General features: G+C 49.1%; 6 protein-coding genes across 6 annotated transcripts; 4 read left to right on the top strand and 2 right to left on the bottom strand.

Moving 5' to 3' along the window:
• Positions 1 to 739: 739 nt before the first annotated feature.
• On the top strand, positions 740 to 2687 carry M438DRAFT_361498 (uncharacterized protein; the record flags this gene model as incomplete). Its single annotated transcript, XM_029907511.1, has 1 exon — positions 740 to 2687. One exon carries the CDS (start codon positions 740 to 742, stop codon positions 2660 to 2662), a length of 1923 nt encoding a protein of 640 aa, XP_029766280.1. The 3' UTR covers positions 2663 to 2687.
• A 192-nt stretch (positions 2688 to 2879) lies between these two features.
• Positions 2880 to 4441, top strand: M438DRAFT_19551 (mPR-typeG-protein-coupled receptor). The gene is made up of 8 exons (XM_029899298.1): positions 2880 to 3180; positions 3241 to 3253; positions 3313 to 3342; positions 3395 to 3456; positions 3509 to 3674; positions 3725 to 3881; positions 3938 to 4174; positions 4237 to 4441. Exons 1-8 carry the CDS (start codon positions 3096 to 3098, stop codon positions 4387 to 4389), a joined length of 903 nt encoding a protein of 300 aa, XP_029766279.1. The 5' UTR covers positions 2880 to 3095; the 3' UTR covers positions 4390 to 4441.
• A 1222-nt stretch (positions 4442 to 5663) lies between these two features.
• Positions 5664 to 6790, top strand: M438DRAFT_341782 (purine and uridine phosphorylase). Its single transcript, XM_029904587.1, has 2 exons — positions 5664 to 5727; positions 5811 to 6790. Exons 1-2 carry the CDS (start codon positions 5685 to 5687, stop codon positions 6659 to 6661), a joined length of 894 nt encoding a protein of 297 aa, XP_029766278.1. The 5' UTR covers positions 5664 to 5684; the 3' UTR covers positions 6662 to 6790.
• Positions 6791 to 8048: 1258 nt separating this feature from the next.
• Positions 8049 to 11554, bottom strand: M438DRAFT_310090 (purine and uridine phosphorylase; the record flags this gene model as incomplete). The annotated part of the gene is made up of 3 exons (XM_029902404.1): positions 10289 to 11554; positions 8421 to 10056; positions 8049 to 8165 (listed from the first exon to the last, which is right to left on the bottom strand). Coding segments are annotated over exons 1-3 (2679 nt in total), but the record flags the coding sequence as incomplete, so codon positions are not given.
• A 165-nt stretch (positions 11555 to 11719) lies between these two features.
• M438DRAFT_341780 (uncharacterized protein) lies at positions 11720 to 12466 on the top strand. The gene is made up of 2 exons (XM_029904586.1): positions 11720 to 12224; positions 12282 to 12466. Exons 1-2 carry the CDS (start codon positions 11787 to 11789, stop codon positions 12402 to 12404), a joined length of 561 nt encoding a protein of 186 aa, XP_029766276.1. The 5' UTR covers positions 11720 to 11786; the 3' UTR covers positions 12405 to 12466.
• Positions 12467 to 12536: 70 nt separating this feature from the next.
• M438DRAFT_341779 (uncharacterized protein) lies at positions 12537 to 13643 on the bottom strand. Its single transcript, XM_029904585.1, has one exon. The coding sequence runs from the start codon at positions 13497 to 13499 to the stop codon at positions 12777 to 12779; it is 723 nt and encodes a 240-aa protein (XP_029766275.1). The 5' UTR covers positions 13500 to 13643; the 3' UTR covers positions 12537 to 12776.
• Positions 13644 to 13757: the final 114 nt, after the last annotated feature.

The following is a 13757-nucleotide window of genomic DNA, read 5'->3' as shown; positions in this document are numbered from 1 at the left end:
TCATATGATAAATGACGATGAAAAAGAGGAGCTGCTGCTAACAACAGACGACCAGTATTATGCAGCACTCAACGTGTTGGCAACATTGGAAGCACTGATGATTGGCGAATACGCAAAGAACGCTGAGGAAGCCGAGGAGTGGAAGGCTCAATGGCCTTTTAGAAGAGAGTAAATCATAAGGGCGGGTTTACTCGCGTTCTGAAAGGCTATGAATACACTGAACGACAGGTCGAGTATGCCATGGGCGGGGATGTGGTCTCAGCGAGGATTTCATCGCGTTGGTTGCTTTTTGCGTCTGCGCAAGCGCTTCGATTTCGCTTTATCTCCACTCTCTCGCTTTGTACTAAAATAGGAACTAATTCCACTCCGATCTAAAACGATGTACTGGTTGCTTTGTAATCCAATATCTTGCCAAGTGTGAGCAGAAAGATGGCGTGGGGCGTAATCATGCAGAGCAGTTGCGCAGGCTCGATCTTGCCCCCATCGAAGCGACCATGTCCATCAACTATGATCGATCGTGGTGGCCCTCGTATTAGTGTGTGCAGTATGCAAGCATCGCATTATCAACTGGCTTGAAGCATGGTATGTATGTGGACTAACACGGACGGCCAATCAACATTCGGTATTGGAGGTGACTCACATGCGGAAACTCGAAACATCTCCGGCACAGCACTTTCCGAAGCTGGCTGCCAGTGGCAGCACGAATCCGACACCGAAAAGTGCGCTTACCAACATCACAATGCCAGGCCTACAGGATCTTCCATTTGAGTTACTCGAGCACATTTGTGAACTCATTGCCGGCAACCAATCTCGTAACCTGATTTCCTTTTCACAAGTCAGCAAGCTCTGTTTGGCAACGTCATCTCAACCGCTCTGGCATACCGTTCCGCTCAGAATCGTCAGGCGTGACCAGGTTCAAGATAGTGTCAATAAACTCAGGCATGTCCTCAACAATCGGTTGAGCCGCGATGGACGCGTGCGTTGCATCTCGATCAGAGGACGCAAATCACTGGACGAATCAAGCGGCAAGAGATCGAAGCTCAGTAATCTCCAAAAAGCACAATTGAACAATCTGGCGTGGCAGCCGCTTGCAGATATACTGACTGAGATGCCACCTTTGTTGGATCTGGAATGGGAGCAACACGACTTACCACCTTGCATCTTGCAATCACTAAATCGTTACCACTACGGCTGTCAATTACACATTGCAGGAGTGCGACTTAATACAGACAAGACCTTGGACCCACACGAGAGGCCTACAGCGACGTCAGCATTCATGTATGAAGCATCGCTGCCCCTTGATGGAGAGTATGACCTCTGCGGTGAGAGCCTAAGCGCAAGAGGAATTCGCGCCTGGTACGGAATCCGAGTGAGCCTGGCCACAATCGGAAAACTATCTAGCCATTTGACGACTGCAAGACATCCGATCTGGCACCAAGATTGGGCAAAAAGATTAGTGCACCAACCTGGTCCTGGAGAGTTTGAATTGCCGCTGTTTGACTCAGAGGGACCTGTAATGCGTTACAATATTGCTGCCCCAACAACTCTAGACCTATCTAGCGAGTATGAGTCCACAGGCTCTACCGCAGCTGAAATCCGATGTGATGATATCACGATGTGGAGTAAAGTCACAAGGTTTTCCTCCCTACGGATGCTCAAGACAGGACGCAGTGTAGACTGGAAGGCGCTGGAATGGATGGCCAAAAACTGCTCGTTTGCTTCTTTGAAAACACTCAATTTGGGCCTTCACGACGTGTCTATGGCGTTGAAGCCATCAACCTTGGTCGAGTTTCTATGGAGTCTTCCGCCTCTAGAAGGTCTCATACTGACCGGCGAGACTGATCCCAGACAATTCAAGGACTGGATAGGCCATCACGCACCCACGCTGAGGCGATTGGCGCTGGAACCCGAAGAGAGTTACAATAGTGCTTTCGACCTGGAGTACTTGATGATATTGGCTGAAACTTCACTACCACTCCTTGAACGCTTGAGTATCAACATCAAGCGTACTAAAGGCAACTCGGACGAAGTCAGTATTTACAAGATGTTTGGATCAATGCCAAAGCTCCAGAGCATCGTATTGAGGCTAGATTGCTCAGATTGTGCTTTTGGTCTGCTGCCTCCCTGGGAGAATCATCAGTCACCTTCTGACGAGATTTACTCCTTGGCAATGCCAGAAGACTCCATTGTTGACTTTTGGCAACGAATCTGGGCGACTGATACGAGAATGGACGCACACGTTCGTTCTTTACATATCAGAGATGCCCTTATCAACAGTGCTGTGGATGCGAAGCTGGCACAGGCCATATTTTCCACCATACAGAATGGAAAGCCTGCTCGGTCACTGCCTCTGGAACGACTAGAAATACGTCCCCATGGTGGTTGTGACTTTGGAGGGCCACTGTTTCGTTTCAGTGCAGATTGGTCGGCTGTCATGCAACATATTGAGCGATCATGGCTGGTCCAACGCCGATATCCAGGTTTAGGCTCAAATGAGTTAACAGTCAATCAGCTTCAAGCCGAACGTCCAGGAAAAAAGTGTCGATTACCAAAGAATCTCAAGACACAAGCGGAAGCTGTATTCCGCAAGGTCTGGCCTGTGCCCGCAGGCGCCGAGGGAGACTGGCAGAAGGACTGGCACAGCTTTCCTCTTGCCGTATGACAGGTTTCGGTTGCGAAAATGGTTGCTCGAGAGTCACTCTCTTCCGCTTGGCCGAGCATTGGCCCTGCTTGGAGTCATTGTACAACCAAAACCAGTCTAGAAGAGGGTTAGGAAAGCCAGCACAAGCCATTGATATTGCTTTTACCACTGCTCTCACATTGCCGTCACCAGCGTCAGAGGTCGAAAGGCACGCGGAATGCATACCGTTGTTGACACGTTCCTCGGGCACAGATCATCCCTCCATGTGCTTTTTGAGCTCCATCTTTTCCGACCTTGTGACCGTTCTTTTGAAAAGCACGATGACGTTCAGTTTTCGCAACTCTGACTGGTCAAGTACGTGTGGCTGACGACCGCGTCTCGTTCCCTGAATTTTGCGGCTCAACTACTATTAATATCAACACTGCACCCATACTTTTCCTACATACCACCAAACATGGAGAAGACGACAGAGAAGACATCTATTGTTTCTAGCAGAGAAGATGTTGGCAATGGCAGACTGCTCACATTTGACGAAATTCGTACGTCACTCGGAGTCATTGGCCGAAGATGAAGTTTGACTAACCATGTTTTGTCACTAGCGTCCTGGCAAAAGTGCGTTTGCCCTTATAGGAAGGAACGATGTAAGGGAAACAATACTGACACTTCTCAAGATACAACGAGCATGTTCGCACAGGTTACCGGTAAGACGATATCAAGAACATCGCGATGTTGGTAAATCTGATTTTTATCAAGGCCATTGACCGGATCATGGACGCAATCACTGAAGAGCATGTTCGATTGGCATAATGAAACTGGTAATTCTCTTTCATGGCAGTCAACTTGGAATGGAAGCTGACCTGGGATCAGTCAACATACACTCGCATTTTATCGGAGCCATCATCTTCTCCATCATCCTACCATTTCACTTCTATACCACACTTTACCAAGCAGTACCAGAAGCACAACCCATAGATGGCGTAGTGTTCTTGATATACTTCGCAGGAGTCGCAGCTTGCTTCGCATGTTCAGCACTGTAAGCAGATTCTCTAGGATTTTGGTTTGACTCAAGCTGACATTGGACAGCTTCCACACAGTCGGCAATCACAGTCAACATATACATGGCATCTACAACAGAGTCGACTGCTGCGGTATCGTCCTACTCATGTGGGGCGCAAGTCTCGCATCCATACATTTCGCCTTCGTTTGTAATTCTCACCTGCGAAGTCTGCACTGGCTCCTGGTATGCTTAGATCATTTGCAATCCTCCGCTCCTTCTGTTACTGATGGCCCAAATAGAGCTCTGCCAGTGCATCCGGCTGCATCACATTCATCCTCGGACCCATGTTTATTAAGCCCGCTTACAGGACTGCTCGAGCACTCACATACCTAAGTCTAGGACTCTTCGCCATCGTTTTTATCGTCCACGGAATCTACCTCTACGGATTCATGATGCAGAGGAAGCGATTGGCATTAGAGTGGATGGGTTTGATGGCATTATTCAATTTCCTTGGCTGTACTGCTTATGCTTTCCGCGTACGTTGTTTCTAAGCATATTCATGCTTCAACACGAATATGGTGTGCTGACGTGTCTGCAGTTTCCTGAAGTAAAGTTTCCTGGTAGATTCGATCTTGTGGGACATTCGCATCAGATTATGCATGTTGCTGTGTTGATTGCTGGGTTGGTGCATTATCATGGGTTATCACAGGCATTCTTGGAAACAAGGGGAGGTGCGCTGCATATTTGTTGATCCTATCGTCGAAACGATACCTCTATGCCAAATCGAGTATGATCACATCCAAATCTATACTTGTATTCCAACATATCGCGATCGACATTCTTAATGACACTCTGAACTCAATCCGTGATTGAAACACCCCGCTGTTGTGGCGTTCCAAGGAAGTAGCGCACATGCATGGTCTGCGCCTCATGGCTGCCTGATGGAGGAGCTGAACGTGGCTGCTGACCTAAGCTCTGGCAGAAAGACCTACTCTTCTGGCTTATCCACCCTTCAATCTTGAGGACTACACCCACTTTGGTGCTTCAAGCCTGTAATGTTTTCAATCGACGAAGCGCAAGGAGCGACTGTAGAGTGAGCAGTATCCGCGTCTTGTAGGAATATTTGCTGACTGCTCTAGCATTGTCTATCTCGACAAATTTCAAGTTCTTCTGAATGAAGAAGGCCGTCAGCTGCACATGTGCCAGAGACTCAGGAAAAACTTTCCTCTTTCGCGAATGATGTGGTGGGACTACGATCTACGCGCTGAAGAGCCGATATCGTACTTTATTAATCGTGAGGCGACAGATATAGTGACTCAGTTGCACAAAACGAGGCAATGTGAGGAGAGACCGATCATCTTCGTTTGTGTTGGCCTTGGAGGGATGGTGCTTAAGAAAGTGAGTGGCTTGTGATGAACGTTACATGTAGAGAGCTGACTACACTACATACAGGCTTTACTCGTGCTTCACCAGGGACTGTTTATCAGGGTAGCGGGAATATTGTTCATTGGGTGCAATCACGATGAACTAATGTTTGATGGCACACAATGCCTTTTCCAAACCGTGGCCTCGGAGACTGGCTTGATTGAAGAAACCAAAGTCAAGGTCCTCAATAAACTGGTTGGTCCTGAGTCATCGACTGTCGTGATCCAGATCACCAAAGCCTTTAGAAACCTGGATTTGCCATTCCCGGTGGTGAGCTGGTACGAATCAGACCCGGCGGCATACTCAGTGGCCCAAAGAAGATTTTTCGGTAGACGAATACAGTTTCACCTTGTAAGGCTATAGCTTATGACAAGGATATACCCAGGAACACTGACTACGCAGTGTAGATCTGCCCCCAGCGTCCAAACGTACTTAGAGCTTCATCGCAAGAAGTAACAGTATTACCGCTGGATCACACCCAGCTTTGTAATATCTTGCGACACAAGTCTAAAATACTTATCCCGTCGCTATCTCAAGCTTTGTCGAGACTCATTCCTGTGGCTTCGACCAGAAGAACCATAGAGAATGATCCTGCGAGACCTGCGCACGCCGCTCCAAACAATGTCCAAACGCTTCCATTGGAGTCCGGGCCATCGCTCTTTGACTACAAAATAGGATGGATTAGTGCGTTGCCATTTGAAGCAGCGGCTGCCGAGATAATGCTCGACAAAAAGTATCCGAGCTTACCATCTGATTCCTACGATCCGACTATTTACACACTCGGGCGTGTCGGCCCGCATAATGTCGTGATTGCTTGCCTTCCAGCGGGCAACACTGGAACTTCAGCCGCAACTGCTGTTGCAGGACGCATGCGGCATAAGTTCCGCTCCCTCCAGTTTGGATTCATGGTTGGAATAGGGGGCGGTGTCCCTAGTGCTAGGGACGACATTAGGTTAGGGGATGTTGTAGTGTCTCGACCCGATCTCGAGCATGGAGGAGTGGTTCAATACGACTTCGGCAAGGCAGAACAGGGCGGACGTTTTCATCGAACAGGTCACCTGAATCAGTCACCTACGCTCCTTCTAAACGTGATCAACGGAGTTCAGAGAGACTACGAACTCGGCCAACAAACCTACAGCATCCACATGCAGCGATACCTCGAGGATGAGAACTTGGAAGAATTCACTCGTCCGACCACCGAGCCCGACCTGCTTTTCAAGGCCACATATCCACACATCGACTCTCTCAACTGCAGTGACTGCGACACGTCCCAAACCATTTTCCGACCTCTACGCAACACCAAAATCGCCAGCACAAGAATTCACTATGGCACCATAGCGTCAGGCAACCAAGTGATCAAAGACGCCGCCACCCGCGATCGTATCGTTAGAGATCTAGGTGGCCGTATCTTATGTTTCGAGATGGAAGCTGCAGGATTGATGAATGATTTTCCCTGCCTGGTGGTCAGAGGTGTAAGCGATTATTGTGATTCGCATAAATGTGATCGATGGCAGAGGTATGCGGCTGCCAGTGCGGCGGCGTACACGAGAGAACTGCTGTTGTTGATGCCATCGGATGAGGTGGCCGGTCAAACGTGATGTCAGGGCGTCATCTGGAATCGCAGAGTCGAGGATGATGACTCGATATTCTTGATTTCTCGTAGGAAAAACATGAAAGAACATATCTTGATAGACTCAAGAGTGGCGTTGACTTGTGCTTCTTTTCTGACTGAATCTTCGTGTGCCTTTGGATGCGATAACAAAGAATCAATATATCGTGATGTGGAGACATCACTCCAGATTGTTAATATTCGAGGCGTAGTACTGACGATCTACATTAATAACCCTGCGACACCCAATCACCGACACCATCCATGAGGTCCTCTCCAATCATAGTATTTGGTTCGAAAGGATTCTGAGAAGGCCACATGGTATTCAATCCAAAAGCATCCTGAGCACGCCGCATCGAATCTGAGCTTGCTGACGTAGGGGCAAAAAACGATGTGAAATTTAGATGTTGTGGCTCCGAAGTGTAAGGAAGAGTCAGTGGAAGGCTCCTTTCCGCTGAATTTTGCGATCGTGATGTGTGAGGATAGGATACAGATTCAGGGAAAGTATCTGGCTCGGATGTCGGTATAGCGTTCTCCCTTACTCTGGGCCTGTTAGATCCCGGTGACTGCCGCCACGAGGCCGAGCTCTGATCTACGACCGAGGACCAGGTCCCAGACGATTGCATAGCGCCACGATATATCGATAGTGGAGCGTGAGATGAGGAGCTGTTTGTTGGGACCGAGAGATTGAAGCCTTGGGGGAAACTAACGGGATCGGAGACGAGTGTAGGAGAGAACAAGTTAGGGATTTCTAAAGCGGAGACTTCAAAGTCTTTGGTATAAGCAGAAGAGCCAGGATTGTGCAAGAAGCTTATGCCCGGAGTGAGATCGAAGTTCAGAGACTTGCTTGACTCCCAAAAAAGGTGAGAATCGAAGTACGCAGGACTTATGACATGATCTCTGAACAGAAGAGTAGGCTCAAGTGATGCAGTGTTGACCCAGAAGTAGAAAAATTCTTTATCAGGGTGGGATGTCGAGGAGCACAGCTCATGGACTACTCGGCCACAAAGAGCAAGCGGGACGTTTGATCTCAACCACGTCCAAGGCTCAGCGTTGTCGATATTGTCAAGAATCTCGAACTTAAAGCAGTGATAGGTTCTACCGCCAATCACGTTGGAGTCTTCCCTGATTGACAACCCAGATCCGATCCAGAACGGTTTATCTGGGAACCTCTCACCGAGGACAGCGACCGTCACGAGCTCTGGTTTCGAAGGTCTGGGACTGGCTAGCCGTCGGCGTTTCCGTCGATGAGGGCTTCCATCGTTGGATGCACTGTTCTGGAGAGCGTTTGTAGCTTGCTCGTGCGCAGAATCCAGAATGCATCCTAGGAAATCGCCTTCCTTCTTATGTTCATTCCAGAGAAGTCTTGCTGACGGCAGAACATGCTCCAATGCTGATGTCTGGCGAGACAGGAGACGTGTCAATTCGGTCTCAGCAGTTAACGTATCAGGATGACGCGATCCGAGCACTTTCGTCCTCGAGTCCAGAACTTGCTCAAGTAGGTATTTGGCTCCATCGAAGTCCCCTAGATGCATCTTGATTTTGGCAAGGTTGTACCTGGAAGTTGACGTATCAGGGTGATCCAATCCAAGCGTTGACTCAAATTCCCTAGCTACATTGGCTTCAGAAACCTCAGCCTGTCGCCAGCGACCCCTCAGCCCCTGAATCAAAGCTAGATGACTAGTGCTTCGTAGAGTGCTCGGGCTTTTAGCCCCAAGTCTCTCAGCTCTTGTTCTTTCTAGTACGACCTGACTTGCTAGTTGTTCGGCCTCTTCATATCTTCCGAGTCGGCAAGAGCAGACAGAGAGAGCTTTCAGGCTAGAGATAGTGATGGGATGAGTGGGTCCCAGCCATGCTCGGCTCAATTTCTCTAGTTCGACCACGATCATCTCGAATTCTTTCCACTTTCCTTGGAAACCGAGCGCTTCTGCAATATTCCGCATGCTACTCAACGCTCCCGCAGTAGATAAACCGATGTTCAAACACCTCAACGCGAAAGTCTCTCGATGTAGAGCCTCTGCACGGCTATACTGCCCCAACAGCATTAAGTCTTGACCAACATCCTGTCTTTTTTGTAGTGTTTTAGGATGCCACGGACCCAAGTGTATTTGTCTCCAATCCAGGACGACCCGATGGCAAAGTTCGGCACTGCTGTAGTATCCAAGATCGCGTTGGCAGTCGCCGACGCGGCTCCACAGCTCAATGGTTCTCTCATGCTGGGTCGAGTAATGGCTGAGAAGGTGCAGGGCATGCCCAACGCGCAACTGATAGTTGATATGATCATCATAGCCTCCATGTGGTATCAACGGGGTAAGCATCTGTATTGCACTCTCGGTGCAAGTGGTCCAGGTTCCAGCGTTCACGAGCCAGCGTCTGGCTGTAGTGTGGACTAGAGATTGCACATCGTAGAGCGAGTCATCTCGGTGGCGTATCAGAAATTGATAACCGATCAACATCTCTATGGCCAATAGGCGCAGTAAAGGATCCGAGGTTCCGGGTAGCATTATAGAATCAGGAACATCAAGCGGAGCGATACAGGCCAGGAAAGACAACAATCGGGCCGCCAAAGGGTTGTGGAATTGCAGCTGCTTGAATGAGAGATGCCATGTTGTGGTAACAGCGTTAGCGTGACCGAAATAGCGGTTACGGTCATGAAATTCCTGAGCCAAAAGGTCTGTGGACTGATCTTGTAGTTTCTGGTATCTGAACAGCTCAAGGTATCTGCTCTCGTGCAAGCTGTTCTCTCGCATGAACATGACTGCTTGTACTATAGCAAGTGGTAAGAATGCAAGCTCTTGGAGGAGCGCATCCACATGCGAGTCTCTAGTGGTGCTTTCAGAGTACGTTAGCGATTGGTACAGCTCTCTAGCGTCCGGGAGTTCGAAACTTTCTACTGCGATGATGGAACTAGGTCGACGAACAAGCCGGATTGCATTCTTTTTGCTGCGGGTCGTGAACAAAGTCATGCAACCTTTCTTCGAGGGCACATCCTCCAGCAACGAACACTGAACACCGTTACGCACAAACGATAAAGAGTCTGTATCGTCTGCGTTGTCTATGACCAAAAGCCATCTGAGTGCGGTCCCTTCCATCAGTTTAGCTTTCACAGCCTCCACGATATCTTTTTCTAGATTATCGGCCCCAGGTAGCTCATAAAAAATCGCGATCTCTCGGAAAGCCTGTCGAAAATGATAAGGGTCAATGGCGGGTACCCAGAAGACCGCACAGCTAGGTTCTCGGTCGTGTATCTGGTAAGCGAATTCCGTTGCTATTGCGCTCTTTCCGCAACCACCAAGACCCCAGATGGCGGCCTCACCTCCTTGCAGTTCCATGAGTCTATGGAGGTCATGAAGAATTTTCTCTCGGCCAACGAAGTTGAGATGTCTCTTGAAACGAATGTAGAAAGGCACTGAGCGAAGGACAGATATTAGTGTCCGTGAAGAAGACAAGCAGGTCCCAAAGGGCTTTCATCGAGACCAAGATGTGTAGAACCATGACCTAGGACAAGGAAGACCCTTACTGACCTCTGTGTGACACCTCTGCAGCCGATACGGGCTCGGATGGTTTGATAGAGTCCAGAATTGACACAGCCGCCGGCGGAGTCCACATTAACAACTCCTTCGTATATGCAGCGGCGGTAGCGGCTGCGTATCTTTGCCATTGATCTTGCTTGTGAGAATCGGCATAGTCGCATATGCCCCTGACGACTAAGCATGGGAAATCATTCATGAGACCTGCTGCTTCCATCTCAAAGCAGAGTATATGTCCGCCAAGTTGTTCTGAAATATTGTCTCTCAAATTTGCATCCTTCATGACCATGTTACCAGAAGCAATGGTTCCAAAGTGGACCTCAACAGTACTGTCTGCCCCAGATGGACCGTCGACTTCCCTCAGCGGTCTGTCGAGAAGCATCTCAGACTTGCAATTTTCGCATGTTGTTCCTCCAGCGTGGTCGTATGTGGGCTGGAAAAGCTTATCTTGCCCAGTGCTGTTGCGAGAAAATCGTTTCTTAAGGATTGTCGTCTCGCTAAATTTCGCTAGATACTGAACGTGTTTACTTTCTCCCACTTCGTACCTGGCTCGGGCTAGTTTGACAACACTGAGGAGAAGCTTCGGTGGTGTGTTGAGATGGCCAGTTCGGCGAAAGCGCCCTCCAGCTTCAGCTTTCCCAAAATCGTATTGTACAACACCTCCATGGCCCATGTCTGGCAAGCTAACAACGACGTCTCCCAGACGAATGTCAGCCTTTGGGCTTGGAACACCTCCTCCAATGCCCACCATGAAGCCGATTCTAACCGATTTGAACTTGTTGAGCATTTGTGTGGCCACCGCAGTCGCTGCACTAGTGCCTGTTTGGCCGGCAGGAAGACATGCAATCACAACATTGTGTCCGCCGATGCGCCCGAGCGTGTATTGGTTTGGGTCTCGCTCGTCGTAAGGAAGTCCGGGATATTCTTCGTCAAGCATGACAGTGGCGGCAGCCAGCTCAATATGAAGCGCAGCAATCCAGCCGATGGTATATTTCGACAGATCCGAGGTCATTGTGAATGATGGGGCCGTATACAAACGCGACGACTACGTTAATGATAGAATCTGAAGATTGTTCTCATGGCTAGGGATGGAGAAAGATTGGTGAAGCAGGCCAGAGAACTTGCTCAGCTCTCACACAGCCTCGACAAGTTGTGGCTTATGCACGTCGGCCTTCAAGAGTCATCGATGATTCGTCGCCCATTCTGGCTATCACGCGGCAGCAAGCCACCGAGAATGCCGCAGCAGCTGCATGGGCCTTCGAAATACGTATCGCAACGTCTCGGTATTGGTGAGAAGGTCAATGGAATATTCCGTAGATGAGGATTGCAAAGATAGATGTGATAGTTTTCGTGTGAGATGAGGTGGAAACGAAAAACACCTCTGTTGATTTTCCAGAAGGGAGATTGTGGAGAGAATTAAGGAAGGAAGGTTGAAGCGGAGGCTCGGGTGCACCTTCCGACGAAGTTTGGATGCTTGATTGCTCTCTCCTTCGACTGTCTGTTGCATTTATTGCATAGAATTATCAAGTCAAGGTCTTCCAATAGCTGAAAGGGTGACTGATTCTTTCCACTGCTTTCCTCCGAATGACTCTTGGAGCATCCATCCTTTCCAAGCGCCTCGAGGTTGTCATCTCTGTTCCCTCCCTACCTCTCTCGTTGTTCATTCGCATCCAAAGGCCCATAGAATCGACGACTGTCGCTATCTTTTCTTCATCATCCTTCTTCCTCCTCATTCGTTCCATTCTCGCTCTTCTCCATCTCCTTCAACCTCTCCTCATCCACAGCATTCTCCCCCTCCCACCTAGCAATAGTGTCCATGACACTCTGCACCCTAATCCTCAGATTCATCATCAAGTGCATCTGGAACACGCTTCCCTTGCGCAGACCTCTGCCTTCTTCTTCATGCTTGAGCTGGTTGCGGATGTAAGGTGTGATGTGTTCTTGGATACTCTCGATGTATTCGGCGTAGAGGGTCTTGTAGAACTCGATGTTTTGGTTGCGGTGGAGGATTGTGTTTTTGAGCTGTGGAGGAGTGAGGTGAGTGAAGCGGTCTTGGGGGAGGGAGGAGGGGAGGCGTACGGTGGTGAGTTCGTTGTTGGGGGGTTCTTCGGTGGGCTTGACCTTGGACTTTCCGATGGCGCATGTGCAGGCGATGGGCTTTTTGCCCTCGGGGCAGTTGTGGTCTTTGGGTCTGGAAGGTAGGTCAGTGATGTATGTTGGGTATGAGGCTCGATGTGTTACCTAGAGTAAGGCATGATTGTGATGGGTTCACGCTGTGGTGAGATTTGGTCAAAGATCGGTGGTGTGTTGGAGGTGTGATTGTGGAAAGACAAAAAGACAAGGTAGTTGTTTGAGAAGTGTGAAGGAAACCAAAACCGCCGATGGAGTATGAAGGAAATCAGAAGCGTAAATGAAATGTGAAGGGGTGCTTGTGAACGCAGTGAAAGCGGAATTGTATCAAGGATTTTTGAAAGTGATTGTTTGTACACAAAGTCATGAGATGCGCGCAAACAAAGTGATCAGATTGGTACACTTAGATTTCGACCATCACATGTTCCTTAACCGGCGCCGAGCTCAAATATCCTTCCATCTCCAGACGCTCCATTCGACCAATCTCTCGTCATTGAACAAATCTTGACTGGCCTCTTCTCTTCCCTCTTCAAAAGCCTCCATACCGCCCTCCTCAAGTCTCTCCCACATCTCTCTGATATAGTCGATGTAGCAAACTCTCAGCGGGTAGGCGATAATAAATCTGGCCTCCTTGTCTTTCACCAACCATTTCAAGATGACATTGGCCAGCAACTCAGGATGCTCTTCTGAGTAGATAGTGTCCGCGGCAAAAATGACGTGAGCCTGTGTTTGAGGTTGCTGCTGGTCCTTGACGATCAAGGTGGTCGGATGTTTCCAGTCCAAAGTTCCAGCCTCCATATGCGTGTTTGCGGTCCTCAGGCCCTCAGAGTTGAGATCAATGTTGGCGTCCAAAGCAGGAACCAACGGTGCCAAATCGGTAAGCACAACTGGTTGTTTCCATAACGTGGCCGCTGTAACACCTACCAGACCTGTGCCAGCACCGAGTTCAAGAATAGGGAGGACGTCTGAGCTAGGGGTGGGAAATTGGATCTTAGGACCAATGTGGTGGAGTTGAGAGGCCAGAATGTGAGAGGCGGCCCAGGTCTCCAGGCCTAAGTTCTCCGAGGTGAGGTTGGGCTCGCTAATGCGAACTTGAATAGTTTCGCCGGATCCATTCGATGGTACAGTAAAGTCCTGTGTCTTGAAGCTACGCTCTTCGGTGGCCATGATGGGCTCGAGATTATAATATGCAAAGACAGATGTGTAGTCTTTATTATGGATATGGATATCTGGAAGGATATTGATGTTGAGCGAGATCGAACAACTTTGGTGTTGATGTGTATATTGAGATATGTGACTCGATGGCAGAAAAGATCGAAGTCGTTGTCGCCAAAATTTCTTGACGACTACTTTTGACTTTTCGTCCGTGTCCCTCGACATTTTGCGGGGAAGGGGCCTAGAATGATGTCTGGTATGGACAATGAT

The sequence above is a fragment of the Aureobasidium pullulans genome (assembly GCF_000721785.1).
Source record: "Aureobasidium pullulans EXF-150 unplaced genomic scaffold scaffold_1, whole genome shotgun sequence".
Taxonomy (NCBI): domain Eukaryota; kingdom Fungi; phylum Ascomycota; class Dothideomycetes; order Dothideales; family Saccotheciaceae; genus Aureobasidium; species Aureobasidium pullulans.
This window is presented reverse-complemented; position numbering and strand designations above follow the sequence as displayed.

Excerpts from the sequence above, each read along its gene's own strand:
- M438DRAFT_19551 (XM_029899298.1), top strand. The coding sequence starts at position 3,096 with ATGGAGAAGACGACAGAGAAGACATCTATTGTTTCTAGCAGAGAAGAT. Across the intron at positions 3,675-3,724 it reads TGCTTCGCATGTTCAGCACT|CTTCCACACAGTCGGCAATC; the intron begins GTAAGCAGATTC and ends GACATTGGACAG. Across the intron at positions 3,882-3,937 it reads GAAGTCTGCACTGGCTCCTG|AGCTCTGCCAGTGCATCCGG; the intron begins GTATGCTTAGAT and ends TGGCCCAAATAG.
- M438DRAFT_341782 (XM_029904587.1), top strand. The coding sequence starts at position 5,685 with ATGTCCAAACGCTTCCATTGGAGTCCGGGCCATCGCTCTTTGA. Across the intron at positions 5,728-5,810 it reads TCCGGGCCATCGCTCTTTGA|CATCTGATTCCTACGATCCG; the intron begins CTACAAAATAGG and ends ATCCGAGCTTAC.
- M438DRAFT_341780 (XM_029904586.1), top strand. The coding sequence starts at position 11,787 with ATGACTCTTGGAGCATCCATCCTTTCCAAGCGCCTCGAGGTTGTCATC. Across the intron at positions 12,225-12,281 it reads TGGAGGATTGTGTTTTTGAG|GGTGGTGAGTTCGTTGTTGG; the intron begins CTGTGGAGGAGT and ends GGGGAGGCGTAC.
- M438DRAFT_341779 (XM_029904585.1), bottom strand. The coding sequence starts at position 13,499 with ATGGCCACCGAAGAGCGTAGCTTCAAGACACAGGACTTTACTGTACCA.